General features: G+C 38.9%; 1 protein-coding gene across 1 annotated transcript in view; it reads right to left on the bottom strand.

Moving 5' to 3' along the window:
* Positions 1–19,856, bottom strand: part of USP13 (ubiquitin specific peptidase 13) — a 164,864-nt gene that overhangs the window by 98,170 nt on the left and 46,838 nt on the right. The window contains exons 2-3 of the mRNA XM_049775829.1: positions 15,152–15,277; positions 7,129–7,189 (exon numbers count right to left, since the gene is read on the bottom strand). Coding sequence (XP_049631786.1) covers positions 7,129–7,189; positions 15,152–15,277 — 187 coding nt within the window. The remainder of the gene's footprint in view (positions 1–7,128; positions 7,190–15,151; positions 15,278–19,856) is intronic.

Raw genomic sequence — 19,856 nt, 5'->3', positions numbered from 1 at the left:
TTATTGAGACTATGGAGACAAATGGCAACATTTATGCTATGCTTTGCTAAAGTGATAGAATTCCTCTTTACTCTAAAGACAACTTTCACAGATGAAAATTAGAAGGAACTCAATAAGTGGATATAGTGAGCAGTTAAAATGTCCTCTATTCTCACACTGTTACTGTATTCTGCATAATAAGTTTAAACCAAAAATTTTGTTTTTGTGAACATATTTGGCTCATATACAAAAAGCATGCTATCTGTTTATTTTTTTTTCCATTGAAAACATTCTCACTTAGTGCTAATACAAATCGTACCTCAACAACAAAGAAGAAACTAAATTCCACTCTGACATTTACCAGCTCTGTAACCCTGGGCAAGTTCTTTCCAAGTTTATTGTCCTCATGAGTAAGCTATGGATAACATGATCTGCTCCACAAAAGAACTCTTAAAGGATTAAAATAATGGGTTTAAGGCACCTAGTGTAGGATCTGTTAGGAAAGAGAAGCTGTCACCATCAGCACCACATTTATCACCATCAGCCTCTCATTCCTGACAACTAATAAACTCAAAAATGACTTCCCTTCCCTTTGGCTGCGCTGGCAGCAAAGCAATCCCTAAATAATTCCAGGAAGACAATGTTAACGTGTGCATCTTCTATTTGATCTGAGTATAGGGAAACTAGGAACTTTAGCGCTCTCAGATAGTAAATAGTAAGACTAGGAAATGGATTTTAACACACCTTCCATATCCCCAGCTCCTACTTTCTCAGACCACACACTTGATAATATCAATGAAGGGAGACTTTGGAATTTACCAATGCCAAAATACCAAAGACAATAGCAAAGTATGAACATCAAAAGAATTATTATGTCATTTGCTTTTTTTATATAATTGGTAGCATATGAATACAATCATTCATGCATGCAAAAAGCAGACCTTTCTTGAGCTTCTTTGGATTTAACTTTAGTTTATTCTGTTTGCTTTTTTTTTTCTTTTCTTTTGCTGTGGAAGCGACGGGGTTGTCTCCCAAGTGGTGCTCAGGCAGCCTTAGGAACATCCCTCAGAGATTCTCGTGTCTGACCTGGCATTAGGTTTAAGGTGAGGACCAAAGATGTGGTGCAGATCTGGCCCTGCAGTGCAGAGGATCACCCAGGTCACCCTTCAGGTTCCCCAGGAACCTCCAATGCTACACCAGGCAACTCAAATGACCATGTGGTTCCAGGGATGAATTCTGTACTATCTATTCATTCTCTATTGTCTTGTATGCTTATTTGTTTGATTCTGGGCCACACCCAACAATGCACCAAGTTTATTCCTGGCTCTATGCTAAGGGATTACTCCTGGTGGTATCCAGAGCACTATATGATGTGGCAGGGACAGAACCCAGCTCAGTCTTGGGAAAGGCAAATAAATGCCTTATCCCTGTAAGATCTCCCCAGGTTGGGGATGTTTCTAAAAGACTTAGTTCCCCCTTTATCTCATGAATTTAGAAACATCTTTTCTTTTTGTTTTTTGGAGTAGGGGATAGTATTTGGACTACAGCTGGCTGTGTTCAGGTTTACTTCTGGTTCTGTGCTCAGGAATCTTTCTTGGTGGTGCTCAGAGAAACATTTGTGGTGCTAGGAATTGAACCAGGTCAGCCAAGTGCAAAGCAATCACTTTAATTAACTTCTGTAATTCTTTCCAGCCCTCCCAACATCTTAATTCATATTAAAGAGAAGTCATCAGATTTCTGACTTTTAAAATCAACACTTTGATTTTAAGGGACAATCTAAGGTTTTCCTCTCTATACTTAACCCCATATTCCTATGTATAAATCTATAATATCCAAAGTTTTCTATTTAGAATCTTTTCTTAGTTCCTAGCTAAAGATCCAATATTCTAGGGACCAATAGCAATAAGATCACAACTTCCCCCAGCAGCTACAGGGATGGACTTTAATAACTATTATATATACTTATATTTATAATATGTAAAACATATGGATCCTTAGCGTAAATTATATATATTATATATAATGCATATATATATGGACCAGGAAGATAATATAAGGGTCAAGGTACTTGCCTTGCTGGGGACAATTGTGATTCAATCCTTACACTTCATATGAATATGAATTTTATATATACAAATATGTATATATAAATATACATATATGTATATTTATTTTTTAATGTCTTCCCCAACACTACTTTAATTCCATCTCAGAATCCTGGGAGTGTAGTTTATTTCTAGGAGAAAATTGTCTCAGCTCTGAAAGTGGAGCAGAGGAATGTACCCCTAAATGAAACCAAGGCCCACATGTCCAGAGTAGCTCTAGCCATACTGACTCTATAGTTTGTGTGCTGGAGGGGAGCCTCTGGCTATTCCTGGGCTGTGGAATCTGACAAATCATTTATGTTCACAAGAAGATACCAGAGGGACTGAAGCAATAGCACAACACAGCTGGCCAGGGTTTGAATCCCTGGCATTCCATATGGTTCCCCAAGCCTGTCAGGAATGAATTCTGAAGGCAGAGCCAATAATAAATCCTGAGCAATGCAAGGTGTGGATCCTCAAAAACTAAGGTACCAGAAAGCCTCTACAGCACAGAGTTTGTCATGTTGTACTTTCACAGGAAAATGTCAGAATGAAATTTATTTAAAACTTCTGTCCTTACAGACACAGATGCGTTTTCTAAGCAGGCCCATTCATGGAATTTTACACAATATTCTGTTTTCAATTTGTTTCTCATCAAGAGAGGCAGTGAAAAATATAAGGTGCTGGCCATGCACATGGTTTCAGTCCCAGCACTGCATATGGTACCCCCAAAATGCCAAGGGTCATTCCCTAAGCAGACTCAGGAACAACTTCTCGATATCACTTGGAATAGTCCAAAAATAATCACAAATATATTAAGTGGTAGCTTTTCAATAGTCCAATATTTAGACACAGAATATTTATTCCTATTTATAAAAGTTGAAAGGTGAGGAGAGAGAAAAAAATGGAACTATTTAACATTATTTGGGGCCAGGGAAATAGAACAAGAGTTAAGACATTTTCTTGCTTGAAGCCAACTCTGATCCACTTCCCAGCACTGTATATGTTCCCTAGATCTTCAATGGGAGATACCTACAAGCACAGAGCCAAGAATAGCCTCTGAGCACTTTTAGTTATGGTCCCAAACCACCCCAAAAACCATCACCACCAACAACAAGTTTTGTGACATAGCAAAGATATGGCATTCTGATAACATATTCAGTTACTTGGACATTTATACATAATTGGGGTATGTATATAAATTACAATAAATGTTATATTATAGGAGATGTTGTAAAAGTACCATATCTTTGTTATATATCATAAAAGAATCTGGTGGGGCCGGAGAGATAGCACGGAGGTAAGGCGCTTGCCTTTCATGCAGAAGGACAGTGGTTCAAATCCCAGCATCCCCTATGGTCCCCTGTGCCTGCTAGGGGCGATTTCTGAGCATAGAGTCAAGAGTAACTCCTGAGTGCTACCGAGTGTGAGCCAAAAACCAAAAAAAAATTTTGGTGGTGGTCATGGGATTGGAAGGCCACAACTGGCAATGATAGGTTAGGGTGACAACTTGTATGTATGTCAATCCCTGTTTAATCCATAACATATGACTATAATCTGCAATATGGTCCCTCAAACATCTCTAGGAGTGATCCCTGAGCATAGAGCCAGGAATAAGCCCTACAAACTACTGGGTGTCACCCCCAAAAAATAAGTAAGTAATAATGAATCACAAGCTTATTTATTTATAGCCCCACCTCTTTCCATCCATTCATGAAATATTATATATTATATCTGCGTATTCCCCCAAATAAACTGATTCACCCTGCTGTCAGTCAATTTAAAAGACAAAATAACCACAATCTTTTTAAATTTAAAACACAAATGTGGAGTTCCCACACTGGGTTCGTAGCACCCTTAACCATTCCCAGCAGCACATATATGGGCATCACATATGGCACTGCCATGAGTGATCTTTGAGCATAGAGCCTGAGTAAGCTCTGAACACCACCAAAAACAAACAAAAAAATCACCATTAGTCTTAACTAAATTATTAAATTGTTTCAATGTCACTTTGAGCCAACAGAAAGAGAAATATTTTCATAAACATTGGGACCATAAGGGGACAGACCGTCCCTCTCCTGGACAGAGCATCAGCCACCAATATAAGCACTTTATGAAGAGGAGACATGGCATCATCACTATAATTCAACAGCAATAGAACTAGTACTTTCTGGTTGGAAAAACAAAGACCACAAGAGAGTTCTTCATTACCATCCTCACTATAGAGATGACCCAGATGACACATGGAGTCTGGAAAAGGCAGTGAGCTCCCAAAGTCCATTCTCCCTTTCTTCCTTAGAAAGGCCCTTCACTCAAGGAACTGGGTTAGAGTACACCTTTCTGGTCTCCAAGGCAGCATCCTATGGGGTCATGCCACAGTCTGACTATAAAGGAGGAGATGATCCTCTGCATCTGGATCTGAGATAAGCTTGAAAAAAGAAAGCTGACTCTGCATGGAAATGAAAACTTGCTGTACTCTCCACTTCCACATTCCTGCTTTCCAGAACCATGATCTGATTGCTTGCGTTTCGGCGATTATTTTTGGTCATGAAGTTGGTAATGATTTTCATATAAACAGGTCAAGCAGGAGCAGAAAGCAGGGGCATTACATGAGTTAGGTCCTGATTGACTAGATAGATGCACTGCTTCCCAGCATCCTCTCATGAGAGAGTCTAATTATCTTATCCAAAGTTACCAGTAACTGTTTTTAAGCCTTCAGTTACATAATCCAGGCACAATTCTAATACATTCCTATATAGAAATTAATTGATAGGCCATAAAGTCTTGAAAAATACTAGATATAGCAACTGCAGGGGAGAGATGTTACAGGGGGGCTAAGGTCTGCATGTGCTGATCTCAGTTCAAATCTGTGACAACACATACCGTCCCCCAAGCACTGCCAGGAATCATTCCAGCACACAATACCAAAAGTGGCTCCTTAACTTTAGTGGGTATGGTTCAATCTCCCCCAAAATAAGTAAAAAAAATAATAAAAGTACAGTCCATAGGATATATGAAGTACCCATTTAGGGCTTGTGAAAACCAGAGCTCATATAAATCAGCATTTTTAAAGGCAAATTCTTGATGGGTTAAAAGTAAGTAACATCAATCTCTAAAGCACCTAAATATAAAACAATATGGAGTCACCAGGTATTACAGATAGTAAGGTGCTTGCCTTGCATGTGTCTGGCCCTGGTTCACATCCCTGGTACCAACTATAGTGAGCACAGAGCCAAAAGCACAGAAGCATCAATCCTGAGTAACATTGGATATGGCCCAAATACCAATTCCCCAGGGGAAAAAAAGCTGATTATTTCTGCATCTATGAATGTAAGCTTATTTAATTCAAAAGTTGCATTCTCTTTATTAGTGGAAGCACAGGGTGAATAACCAAAATCAAAGTCTCTTAATCATTTTAACTTTGAGGTTCATTCCAAGCTATTTAGGGTTTGGTTGACTGATCAGGATGGTGATCCAAGACAAGCCTAAAAGAGAAATTGACTAAGAGTGAAAACCAAATGCAGATAAGCCTCATCAAGGAAGCCATAAATTAAAAATCAAAGTGAGAAGACAGCAAGATTGAGCTAGTGTGAAGTGTCAGAACAGGAAGAAAATTCAACTCCATGACTTCTAATATTTCTAATGACTTTAACTGCTTTCAATGACTGTCTTTTAAACAATGTGTATCTTTTTTTAATAATATTTTTATTTAAACACCATGATTACAAACATGATTATAGTAGGGTTTCAATCATAGAAAGAACACCCCCCTTCACCAGTGCAACATTCCCACCACCAATTAGTGTCTTTTTATTATAGTAATAATACGCTTGTTGCTTAAAATTTAAACACAGCTAAGAAAAAAGAAACTAAAAATACCTACTTTGATGCTGGAAAAAGAGTGCCTATGAACAATTTGAAATATGATCAGTCTGATTTTTCTAGACTCCCAGTTGCAAAAACATACATGTGTGTATACACACATATATATACATATTCATGCATATGTATGCATAGAAAGAAGCATATATACATATATGCAAATGTGTGTGCAATTTTTTTCACCAAAAATAAAATTATAAATGCGAATAATTTCTATACTTCTTCAAAATAGTAATACCACACATAGAGAGATAGAAACTTGCTGACTCAGACATTATCAAAATACTTTTTCTCCTAGAGAAACCATATCAGAATTTCATGTAAAACTGTTTTTTCTGTATAAAAGAGACAGAACATCACCATCGGGGAAAGACACCAGCAATCACTGTAGCAGTCACGATCCATTGGTAGATGACAAAATTAATGGGCAAAAGTATGGAGAAACAAGACCATAGTCTTCTTGTCAGAGCTCATTCCTCACCCCCTATAATATCTGTAACCAGAGAGTGGAGAAACTTGACAGATGACACCTTAAAGGTGACCAGAAAGCACAGCAGGTACTTATACCCCATGACATCATACTCCTAGAGGCATTCTGGGACACCCCCCCCAACAAATACTTAACTTCAAGTTTACCATGAGAAAACATTAGGCAAGTCCAAAATAAGGTACACCCTGTAAAATACCTAACCAGTACTTTTTCAAAGTGTAACAAGGATTAAAGACAGAGAGACAGAAACTCACAAACTGAAGAGGCTAAAAGAAGCATGAAGACTAAATGTGATGTGAGTTGAATCCTGGATTTGAGTAGGAGAAAAAGGCAGTTGTGTAAAAAATATGACAATGTTCAAATAAAATGTGGCTAATATTAGTTTGGGGGTGAGGCCGATGTCTTACAAAACAGATAAAAGAGACCAAAGCAGAATAATAATTCCTCTCCAGTCACTTAAAATATAATCGCTTCAAAACACTAACCTGAGTAAGCATGCTAAAAGCATACTTCAACACTAAATAAACACGAAATAAATGAAAGTGGAGGCAGAGAATCTCAATTTAAATCTTTTCTTTTACTTTTAAATGGTAGAGCAATCAATAACCTTTTATTCTAGATCAAACAACTTACACATGCACAAACACACATACAAAATCTTAGCACACTATTTTTGACTACTTACATTACCTAAAAAAATCTTGGAATTCCTTCTTTTTGGTAATGCTCCACCAGAGGCCCCTCTTACCTTCTGAAAAGAAAACAAACAAGAGATTGTTAAAACAAAGCCTATGAAATAGATTTTCTGCATTTTATTTTTAACTTTGGGAGCCACACCTAGCAGCACTCAGGAGTTACACCTGGCTGTACTCAGGGATCATTTCTGGCAGGTTTAGGGATTAAATAATATGTGGTACTGGAGATCAAACCAAGATCAGCCTCATGCAAGGCAAGTGCCCAACCTACTATATATTGTTTGGAATGCATTTTCTAACAATGGGGAGTGTTCCCAACAGAAATAAACAGTCATTGAGAGGTTATGAAAAAATACTCATTCACTATCCTCTGACACACCAAAACATTTACTCTCAAAGAAAATTATGATATTCTTGTTTCAAATGACCAAACCTTATTTTCCTACACTGTATGTTTTTCATGTACTAAAAAAGAACCTGTTTCCAAGTCACCACAGTGTGAGGTCAAACTCTGCATTTTCTCAAAATAACATGTTAAAACAATAGCATCATCCCTTGTTACTTCTGTACTGTCCTCAGATCAATGCCAAGACTCCTTCCTCAGATTTTAATTTTTGGTATTGAAGGCTGACTCATCCTTATGATTCTCAAGTTAAGCTCTTACAGTTTCCCCAATCAATGTTATTACTTCACAGTGAACAGTATAAAATTACTGAATACATTAGCTCATTGTGTCTCAAAGTGGGCGATGCTGCCCCCGTCTAAAATGGAAATGATGGAGAGGGAGCATAGAGCAGACTCAAGAGTATTTCTACTTGTTCACTTAGAAGAGGAGTTTTTTCCAAGAGAGAACTATGTATTATTTTGTTCTGAAAATGGGGCAGTAGGTCAAAAAAGTTTGGAGGGCTCTGCGTTAGCTCAAAACTATACTTCCTGTATTTCCAAATACATGTATGTCAAGATTCTTAGAATCTCTGTCCTCCAAAGTCTTAGAAACAGTTCTCCTCCCCTCTTCACCTGGCTCAAAAAAAGAGAAAAACAAAAGTGGTTTCAAAGGCACTTGCAACAATCCTAAAGGCCACTTGAAATCTATCCCAGGAAGAGACGTCTATGGTGTCTCTCATTCAAGTAAGTGTTGCAGACACTCTCCCCTTCACTCCCAAATGATAGTAGAAGAAGAGGAGAGTATGAATACCTGCAAGAACCCAGTGGTGAGATTCATGCTTTAGACATGGGTTAGTACTACTTCCCTTCAGGGGAAGCTAGATTTTTCCAAATACAATAATCTTGGTTTCTTTGTCATTCTATCAGCATGACTTGAGAAACCAACTCTTCAATTCACAAAATGGATGTCCTGAGTGCCACAGACCTGGCTCTGGGCTGGCAATGCTCAGGCTTCAAAATGAAGACACACCCATTTCCCAAGGAGCAAAATGAGGGTTTAACATACATGCAAACAGTGCACAATAGTAGATTGGTGGATTGGTAAGAGAGATATGAAGGGGAGTCAGAGTGATAACACAATAGCCTTGCACACAGCCAAACCAAATTTGATTCCTAGCATCCCATATGTCCTCCAAGCACAGCCAGAAGTAACTCCTGAGTACAGAGCCAGGTATAACTTCTGAGTACCACTGAGTGTGGCACAAAAACAAAAGAGAGAGGGGGGAGGGAGAGGGAGAGGGAAAGAAAGAGATGAGGAAAAAATGAACACATATTACAAAGAGGAAATAATTCTTTATTCTTCTGGGAGTGAGTTTATGGGCAGGACTGGCACCTACCGCAAGGCACTATGAATTTCATTGATGGATGATTGAATGGACAAATAAATGGATCAATGGATGAGTGGATGATGAATGATGGATGAACAGATAAAAGACAGACAGATGATGGATGGTGACAGATAGATGTTCTGCCAGAAAAGTGATGGATGGATATCCTGACCACAGGAAGTACAACAGGCAAAAATATAAAGGTGGGAGGGATAAAAAAAGTAGGGCATTCAAGGTGGAAACAACAGTACAAAAGCATGTGCTCCAGAAAGTGGCCTGCTATGACTGGAGAACAAAGCTGGTGAAATAAGATGGAAGATTACAAAGGCTTTAAGAACCAGATCGAGGAGAACCTGTAATCACATACAAAATAGAAAGACAAGAGAGAGAGAGAGAGAGTGTGTGTGAAAAGAAAGGACTCCATTCTTCAACAAAGGGTGATCATATTTTCATCTTTAGCTACCAGCATGTCAATATGTACATCCAGAAAGATAACATTAGGATTGCAATGCACAAGCTGGATGGCAAGTTTGGAGAAAAAAAAAGAAGCACTCAAGTTACTCCAGCATCAATCCCTTTAAAAGGGGAGCATAGGGGCCGAAGTGATAGCATAGTTGGCAGGGTATTTGCATCCCATGTTGTCTCCTGAGCACCACCAGGAATAATTCCTGAGCACAGAGCTAGGAGTGATCCCTAAGCACCACTTGGTGTAGCCCCAAAACATAGAAGGGAGAGCACTCAGACAGGAACTACCATGGAAAGGACAAAATGAACTCCAGTGCTATTTGGAAGGATTGGATCATACACTATGATTCTCAACAGCCAAGGAATTGAAATCAGAATCCCAAGCACAGCAGATCTCAGGAATTCAAGACAAAGGTCAATGCTGAGAAAGAAGTCATCCATCATGGCACTTTGAGCACACCCACAAGGTCCTCTAAGTAAAGGAAGCATTCTGAGGTCAAATCGTCAGCTCTGGAGAGAAAGTCATTGAGAAGTCATCGGCTCAGAGACAATAATTTAATAAGAGTGTAGGTGGCACAGCGAGCATGAGCAGGATGGCAAATGGCAACAGAGGAAATACTGCTTTTGAAGCCATAAATGAAAGAAAAGAAGCAGGCAAGCTTGTGGGAAAAGCGGGAGGGAAGCCATGAAAAGCTGGTGTCAGAGCAAGCAGGGGAGAAGCAATTCTGAAAAGGGAAACTAGTTCAAAGACTTTCCAAAAGCCAGATAAAACAAAGCCTAAAATTTTTCCACTTTGTGTAGAGCTAAGTGGACCCTGACAAGTGGTGGTTTCAACTAACCAACAGGGCGAGAAGGGCAAGTGGATAGAAGAGGTTTGGTGACCATAAGCCTTAGGTTTGAACCCCATCATCCCATACAGTCTCCTGAAACACTACCAGGAGTAATTCCTGAGTGTAGTGCTAGGAGTAACCCCTGAGCATTCCTTGATGTGGCCCCCCCCCCAAAAAAAGAAAAAGAACAGAAATACGTTTAAAGAAGTTGTCATGGGTCAGAGAGGTTTGTAATTCATGTAACAGACCCAGATGTGGTTCCTATTTCTTAGTAGAAACTGCCCTGGTTTCTCTGTAAAGTCTGAGTCCCACCATTTTCTGGAAATGATGAGGTAGGAAAGGCTTGCAAGAGATCCCATAATGGGAGCAGGAGAGGTAGAGGTGAGGATAATGCTAGTGGATAGACTAGGTGGAGCTCTAGAGGAGAGATAAGTAGACAGGACAAGCAGCTCCTGAACAGTTGGTTTTATTAATGACAAGAAAATGGATGCCAAAAGACAGTGAATGGCTGCCTGGGTAAGACTCTAGTATTCCAGAAACAACAGATCTAAATAAGGATCCCTTGAAGGACTGAGCTCAGTGTAGAAGAGATTATGGTCTGAAAGTAAAAGAGAGTTGTAATTTTCAGAGCTAATTCTACAAAATGGGAATCCATCAGCCTACCGCCAGCTTTGGGACCTGCACAAGTCAGTGAGTGGGTCTTGCTCCACTAAATTTTCATCACTTAACATGTGAAACAAAGCATACTTCATAGAACCACAGTGATTACTAAACAGTACAGAAAATGCAAATGCTATGCTATTAGGTCAACATTATATTAATTATACTATATCCTAGGTCCATGACATTTTTGACCCTGGCCCTCCTTTCTTCTTTCCTCCTGTTCCTCATTGTCTTTAGGATCTTTTCTTTGTCAGAATTTAACACACTACACATTGTTGTTAGTAGGCTAGGGCCCAGCTTCTTAAACTATGGCCAGTAACATGGGTTCATGTAAAATTTTAAAGAAAAGTTTAGGGCTGGAGAGATAGCACAGCAGTAGGGCGTTTGCTTTGCATGCAGTCGATTCAGGATAGACGGTGGTTCGAATCCCAACTTCCCATATGGTCCCCTGAGTCTGCCAGGAGTGATTTATGAGCACAGAGCCAGGAGTAACCCCTGAGTGACACTGAATGTGACCCAAAAACCTAACAAAAATTTTTTTAATAAATTCCTTTATGGTTTCTTATTAGTGTGTATTTTGTATATACAGCTATTTTATAAACATCTATATATAGGGCCCCATAAAAGTTCTTTGCGGAAAATGTTTCTCAAAAGAAAATTTTGAGATGCTCTGTACTAGTGAGAGATTAGAAGAAACTCAAATCAGTATTGACTATTAAGAACATCTAAGGCAATCTGCAATTAGAACAGAAATGGAAGTTGAACAGCACTGCTAAATAAATAGTTAACATTTGAAAAGTAATAACATGCCCTCCCAGCACCATCAAAAATTAAGAACAGGGGCTGGAGCAATACTACAGCATGTAAGGTGCTTGCCTTGCATACAGCTGACTCAGGTTCAAGCTCAGCATCCCATATGATATCCCAAGTATGGCCAGGAGTAATCCCTAAGTGCCAAGCCAAGAGTAATCCTGAACATTGCTGGATATGGATCCAGAAATCAAACAAACACAAAGAAATTAAAACCAGGATGATGTGGCTCAGTGATAGAGTGTCTGTCTCACAGTGTGGCAACACACACACACACAAAGCACATAAATTGCAAAGCACATGACATCTAAATATAACTAACAGTGGCTGGAGAGAGAACAGTGGATAGGGTGCTTGCCTTGCACGTAGTTAACCCAAGTTTGACCAACCCTAGCACCATGTATGGTTCCCTAAACCCACCAGAAGTGATCCCTGAGTTCAGTCAGGAATAATCCCAGAGTATCTCTGGTATGGCCCCAAAAACAAAAATTAAAAAAAAATGAAATAATGTAAAAATAGTTAACAAAAAATAAATTCCATTACTGAAATTACAAAGAACCACTGAAGGGCATAAAAGTGATGTCAAGTAATGTTGTGTTGAATAGTCATTCACTAAATATTAGAAAGCAATTAATATTACACCACATGAAGGTGCTGATGACACAGCAGTGAACAAAACAAACAAAAATTACAGTCCTCCTAGAGCTTCCACCCTGATGTGGACTGAGAGTTACTCTAAAAATATGGGAGTCAGAGATAATAAAAGGGGTAAGAAGCTTGTCTTACATGCTGCTGACCGAGTTCTAATCTTTGAGCAGTGGCAGGAGTGAGTCACCCTGAGCACAGAGCTAAGAGTACCCACTGAATACCACTAGACATAGACCCCCTAAAAAACTCAAAAATTAAATTTGCAAAAAAGAAAACAAATAGAAAAATAATGTCTGAGACTGGGGGTGTATCTTGGTGTTAAATCACAGGCTCTGGCATAAAACCCTGGAGTTACATCCCTCCCATCCCCCCGCCCAAAAAAATCTATTCTACAAAGTACATTCAATAAATGAGGTTAAAATACAAAATGATGTTATAACCCATAAGAAAATCTGCCTCTAACAGATAAATTTTTGGTATCCAGAATGTAGAAATTGAACTTTTTAGAAGAAGGTACACGTATAGAGAACAGGCTGAAACTATAGATAGATGAATCAGAGAAGATAAAACCAGAAATAATGAGAATAAACACAGAAAAACAAATTTTAATTCTCATAGAAAATAATGACAAATATACACAGCTCCACAACCTTGAGAATGGCCAAATCAGAAGAAGTCTGGTCAGTGAGGGTGTGGTGAATCAAAAGATTCATAATTACTGCAAACAGGAGTATAAATTTGGCAATATTTAGTGAAAAGGGAGGTAAGTAAACACATTAGCCTGCATTACTACTTCTAGACATATCTATTTCCTAAAGGAATCATGCACATAGATTTCTAGGAGTTTATTTCTGCATTGCTTATAGAAGCAAAATGAAAAAGTTCTAAAAGTTCAATAATAGGAAGATAAAATAATAGTTATTTTATCCTTAAGAGATAATATCAGAAAACTATTAAAATAAATTCCACAGGGCCGGAGCAGTGGCACAGGATGTAAGGCATCTGGCCTTGCACGTGCTGGCCTAGGATGGACCGCGGTTCGATCCCCCGGCGTCCCATATTGTCCCCCAAGCCAGGGGCGATTTCTGAGTGCATATCCAGGAGTAATCCCTGAGCTTCACTGGGTGTGGCCCCCCAAAAATCCAAAAAATAAAATAAAATAAAATAAATTCCAGATAAATGGAAAGATGGATAAATTTCAAAACCAATGTGGAAAGAGAGAGCTAGCTACAGGAACATAGATACCAACAAAACAATATTTAGCTACATCTTTAGAATACACAAAAACAAACTATGTATTGTTCATGAATGCCATACATAAAAAATATATAGGGGCAGGGAAAGAACACAGTGGGTAAGATGCTTGACTTACACACAACTGACCCAGGCTCAATTCCAGGTACCTCATATTCATTTAATCCTCTAAGTTCCACCAGCAATAAACATAGGGCCAGGAGTAAGCCAGGAGTACATATATATTATATACATATACATACATATTATATACAATATGACATGCATAGGAATGATAAGTAATTCACAGTATTTAATTAGGAGCTTAAAAAAACTTGAACTATTTTGTTTGTTTTTGTTTTGTTTTGGGGCCACCCCTTGTAGCGCCCATGGGTTACTCCTGGTTTTGTGCTCAGAAATCACTCCTGGCAGGTTCAGGGGACCATATGGGATGCATGAAATCAAACCTGGGTTAGCCCTGTGCAAGGCAAACGCCCTACCTGCTGTGCTATTGCTCCGGCCCCAGAACTTGAATCATTAATGAAACTTCTCTCTAAAAATAAAATTTCTAAATTTGGACCACTAAATACCCTTTTATAAACTCTACTCTTTAAAGTGTTGTAAATTCATGATGCTTAATTTAAAAGTAAATAAATATTTAAAATCTAAAGAAAAACTTTTTTTTTTTTTTGGATCACACCCGGCAGCGCTTAGGGGTTACTCCTGGCTCTCTGCTCAGAAATTGCTCCTGGCAGGCTCAGGGGACCATATGGGATGCCGGGATTCAAACCACTGACCTTCTGCAAGCAAGGCAAATGTCTTACTTCCAAGCAATCTCTCCAGCCCAAGAAAAACTATCTTAATGTTTCATATTTGAGGGTTTTTTTTAATTCCATTCATGCTACTGGTATTATTTTCTGTATTTTTCTGTACTTTTGGACTTAATTTTCTTTTTCAATCAGTCAACCCCATGTCTTTCTCACTCCAATCAAAAATTAAGAAAAAAGGAAATTTTAAAAATATAAATAATAAGATTTGGTAATAAACCAGGAAGTTAGTGCAAGTAGTTGAATACAAGCCTAACATGGGTCCCACCTTCCAGGCCCCACCCTCCACCACTGACCAAAGACCTAAACTTCGGGCCTGTATGACCCAGCAAAAGTAGTACTTGGGAGTTTGGTAGTGGCCCCAAACCACAGTACCTTCAGCACTTGGAAAAAATAAAACAATAGGGCCAAGGATACCAGGGTTTAGTGATAGAACAGTTGCACATGTGACCCCTAACTAAACATTGGCCTAACCCCAACCCTAACCCTAACTCTGGCAATGCAAAAAATAAAAAAAGCAAATGTTTCATAAAATCACTGAATTTCTTCCAAGAATGCTGTTTTGTTTCTCATATTCTCATATCCATGTGACAAACCACACTAAAACAATGTCACATCACAAGGGTGGTGGGATAAGAGGTTGGGAGATTGTATACCTGAAACCCTATTGTAAACAACTTTATATATCAAGGTGTCAACATTTTTTAAATTATTTTAATTCAATGTTATAAGGAAGATCTCATGGGCAGTTTTCCAATAGTGTACCTCACCTCTCGCACGTGTCTCTTCAGATGCATGTATACACTCTGTCCTGTTTTTCGAAAATGTCTTTCCACATGTTCTCTTCCAAAGGCCAAAAATGTGTTCATGCATACATAGAGTCCACCTTCAGAATTCTAGAAGAAAAATACAGGCAACAACATTAGCCAAACCAATGAGAAAAAAGGGAAAGAGACACAGGGTAAAGGATGCAGAAAAAAAGGCCACCTGGTTGGAAAGTCTCTTGCAACCACCCTCCTACAGAATCACAGCCACCCAGAGGCAGCTCCTACCCCAAGGTGAGCTCCCCCTGCCTCTTTTTCCCTCCCCAGCACACACACACACACACACACACACACACACACACACACATACAGTCTCCTGATCAGGTGAGAAGCCAAACAGCCTTCAGAAATAAACAAGGTTCTTCCAAGACAGTGTTCTGGAAGGAAAAGGATCTTTGATGGGATTCATTAATAACTTAAACAACTTAATAAGTACACCTGTCAGATATATGTCAGAACCTGTCAGATATATGTCAGCTGTATTGTGTATATTATTTCTGGCCATAACAAATGGCAAGTGCATCATTCCCACTTTACTGTTTTAAAATTTAAACTTAGGATAAATCATTTGTCCGTGTTCACAACTTCGCAGTGTCAGACAGAGTTCAATTTGAGCCTATTTCTCTTCCTGTGCCACATTTTAATATAATTTCATAAAATAAAAAGTTTAAGCTTAACTTTAAACTAGCATCCAAAAATTTCAGGATTATATTGTCCACATCTTGAGCTTTCAAATGGCTTTTTCCTAGTAAGTAAATTTGTTTAAATAAAATTAGAAAAATGTTTCAACTAGAAACAGCACAGCACACTGACTTGATCAATAGATCACATAAAATTTTTAAGAAAACTCTTTTAATAAACATGTTCTTTTTTATAGTGATTATCTCTTAGAAAAATACTGCATTATCATAGTAGCTGGTCCATTAAATTGAGTACCACATATTACAATATATAAAATTAGCTATTCTATTTCCAATTAATTGCAATTAAATCCAAAAGAATTAAAACCAATGGGGCTGAACATAGGGTAAAATGTTTGCTTTTGGGCCCGGAGAGATAGCACAGCGGCTTTTGCCTTGCAAGCAGCCGATCCAGGACCAAAGGTGGTTGGTTCGAATCCCGGTGTCCCATATGGTCCCCCGTGCTGCCAGGAGCTATTTCTGAGCAGACAGCCAGGAGTAACCCCTGAGCATCACCGGGTGTGACCCAAAAACCAAAAAAAAAAAAAAAAAAAAAAAAAAAAAAAGGGGCCGGGCGGTGGCGCTGGAGGTAAGGTGCCTGCCTTGCCTGCGCTAGCCTAGGTCGGACCGCGGTTCAATCCCCCGGCGTCCCATATGGTCCCCCAAGAAGCCAGGAGCAACTTCTGAGCGCATAGCCAGGAGTAACCCCTGAGCGTCCCAGGGTGTGGCCCAAAAACCAAAAAAAAAAAAAAAATGTTTGCTTTGCATAAAACTAACCAGGGTTCAGTCCCTCGCACCTACATAGTCTCCCATGCACCACCAGGAGTAAGCCCTGAGCACCATCAGGTGTTGCCCAAACCACCCTTATCTAAAAAAAAAAATCCAAACCAATAGATTTATTGGGAAAAATAAGACATTTGTAGCCAGAAGATCTGAACTTGAGTGGTTTCCTCTTGAAACACAAATATAGGGCTTACACATATCAGGACTTACTCTTGGCTCTGCTCAGGGAGCTTTAAATGTGCCCCCTAGAGAATAATCACCCTAGCCTATACTTTCTTCCCTCTTGTTCATACTTAATATTGGCATGAACAATATTGACATAAACACACTTCCTTGCACACACCAAGCTAATACTTAATACATGTGTTCTGAAAGGCTTCCTTCACTAATGATGTTGAGTCAGGTTGATAAATTTCCTCCAATTCCTCGCTGACCAAAGCAGAGAATGTGAGGATGTGTTAGAGCCTGGCATGAAGGCCAAAGTAACTGACTCATATTAGATTTCAAATCTTTATCCTTGTCCTTTCATCAACCATCTACTAACCCCAGACAGCACACAAAGTATCTGTCTTCAAATGTCCAAAAGTGCAGGTAAGGAATCTGGCAAATTAGTGATCAATTCACAGTGAATCATGTACTAGAAGAAGAGGAAGTTAGAATCCAAGGTCAGCTTTTCTCAAAAAAAGATAGCAAATGTGCATTACTGAATTGTTGTCAATAACAAAGAAAATTCATATGTTTGGGACTAAACTTTTAAAAATGGAATAGTAGCAGAATGTAGAGTCCAAAAATAGAACCATTCTTTCATCACTGCTAAATACATGTCAAACAAAGGAATCATAAAAATGGGAGAAAGGTCATTAATAATAAATTTTGATACAGAGTTAGAAATCAGTATATAAGAAAATTAACCAGTCTTATCTTTGTTCAGATGGATCCAGAGATAGATCCTGATAGATTTAAAGCATAAGTTTTAAAGGGGCCAGAGAGATAATGCAAAGTTTTATTTAAGAAATGGCAATTTGTGGGGCTGGAGAGATAGTAAAGTGGAAAGGGTGCTTGCCTTGCACATGGTAGGCCTAGGCAGGATCCCTAGAAGCCCTTATGATTCACTGAGCCTGACAGGAGTGATCCCTAGTGCAGAACCAAAAGTAGCCCCTGAGCACTGTCAGGTGTGATCCAAAAACAAAAAGAAAAAAAAAAGAAAGAAAGAAAGAAAGAAAGAAATGCCATTTGTGGGCCCAAGAGATAGTACAGAATGTAGGAGCTTGCCTTGCATGCCGTCACTCCAGGTTCAATCCCCCTACACATATGATCCCACACACACCACCAAGAGTGATTCAAGAATAAGCCCTGAGCTAAGCCATAAATAAATGAGTAAATAAATAAAAATAAATAAATAAGTACATTTGAAAAAAAGAGAGAAATCAAGCAAGAAACAGTACTAGAAGTAAGACTCTTGCTTTGTACGTGGTTGACCTGGTTTGTTCCCCCAGCACTCTACATAGTACCCTAAACACCACCAGGAGTAATTCCTGAGTGTAGATCCAGGAGTAAACCTTAAGCATCACCAGATATGGCTCCAAAATTTTTTTAAATATATATGTATATATTTTTTAATCAGGGGAGAGCACGAATGCAAAAAGGAGAGAGAAATATCTATTTATCCCAGTTATGAAGGTTGGGAAGTTATTTCTGGTCAAGAAAATATACAGAAACTCAACAATATCATAACAGAGAAAGATATATAAAGTGTAGTGTATAGAAATAAATAATGTAAAACTTGATAAAAAAAAAAGATACAAAGCCAGCATTCAGGTTCAATTTATATAAGATTTAAAAAATCAAAAATGAAAAGCCCAGAGACCAGAAAAATAGTATAGGAAGTAAGGCATTGTGTGCAGCAGACCCTAGTTCAGTCCTGGCACCACATGGTACCTTGAGCACTGCTAAGAGAAACTCCCAACCAGAATCATGTTTGTAATCAAGGTGTTTAAATAAAGATATTAATTTAAAAATAATAAAGATCAAGACATATAAAAAAATAAAATAAAATCAGACCCCTTTTGGCATGCATGTTAGATAATGAAGGGGGGGCTACCTATGGAAAAAAAATAAAGAGAAACTCCCAAGCACAGAATTAAATAATTCAATATTTAATTGAATAAACCTGGCATGGCCCCAGATCCAAAAACAGAAAGATAGAGAGCAAGAGAGAGACAGAGACAGAGAGACAGAGACAGAGAAACAGAGAGAGATCATTTCTGGCCTAGAGAAATAGCTTAAAGGGCCAGTGTACATGATCTACCTACAGAAGGCCCAGGTTCAATTCCTGGCAACACATTGTCCCAAACTACTGCTTGAACAATCTCCAAGCAACACAACAGGGGCAGACCCAAGGGGCCCAGGAACTAATTAAAACAAAGACTTTTATTTTAACTATAAAAATATTAAAATCAAATTAACATATTCACACTATCTCCTAAAGTAAGAGTACATTAAAAAAAAATCACACGAGACCAGAGAAGGGTAGAATACATGCTCGGTGTGTGTAAGGTCCCTCATTCAGTCCCTGACATCACTTAGTCCCCAGGTCCCATTGGAGTGGCCCTGGTGTACCTCAGTAGTGGAACACCAGACCCAACAGTGAACCAACAGGCCCACATTTTCAGCAAGTAGAGAGTGACCCCTCACACACACAGTCTGACAAGTCAAAAAAGATACAATTTTTTTGTATCCTTTTTTTTTGTACAATTGTTTTTGTTTTGGGACGGACCACACCCAACATTACTCAGGGGATTTTCCTGATTCTGCACTTAAAATCACTCCTATTGGGCTCAGCAAGCCAAATGAAGGCTGGAGATATAGCACAGCAGTAGGGCGTTTGCCTTGCATGCAACAGATTCGAACAGAGGGTAGTTCGAATCCCAGCGTCCCATGTGGCCCCCATGCCTGCCAGGAGCAACTTCTGAGCGCAGACCCAGGAGTAACCCCTGAGCACCGCTGGTGTGACCCAAAAATCCAAAATCCAAATAAACAAACAAACAAAAAAAGGCAAACCAGATGAGATGCCAGGAATCGAATCCAGGTTGGGTACATGCAAGTCAAGCATTCAACTTGCTCTACTATGACTCCAGCTCCAATTTATAACTTTTTTTAAGTGGTACCGATATTATTATTTTATACTT

The sequence above is a fragment of the Suncus etruscus genome, chromosome 6 (assembly GCF_024139225.1).
Source record: "Suncus etruscus isolate mSunEtr1 chromosome 6, mSunEtr1.pri.cur, whole genome shotgun sequence".
Lineage (NCBI taxonomy): Eukaryota > Metazoa > Chordata > Mammalia > Eulipotyphla > Soricidae > Suncus > Suncus etruscus.
The sequence above is the reverse complement of the archived record's forward strand: the minus strand, read 5'-3'. Positions and strand labels throughout refer to the sequence as shown.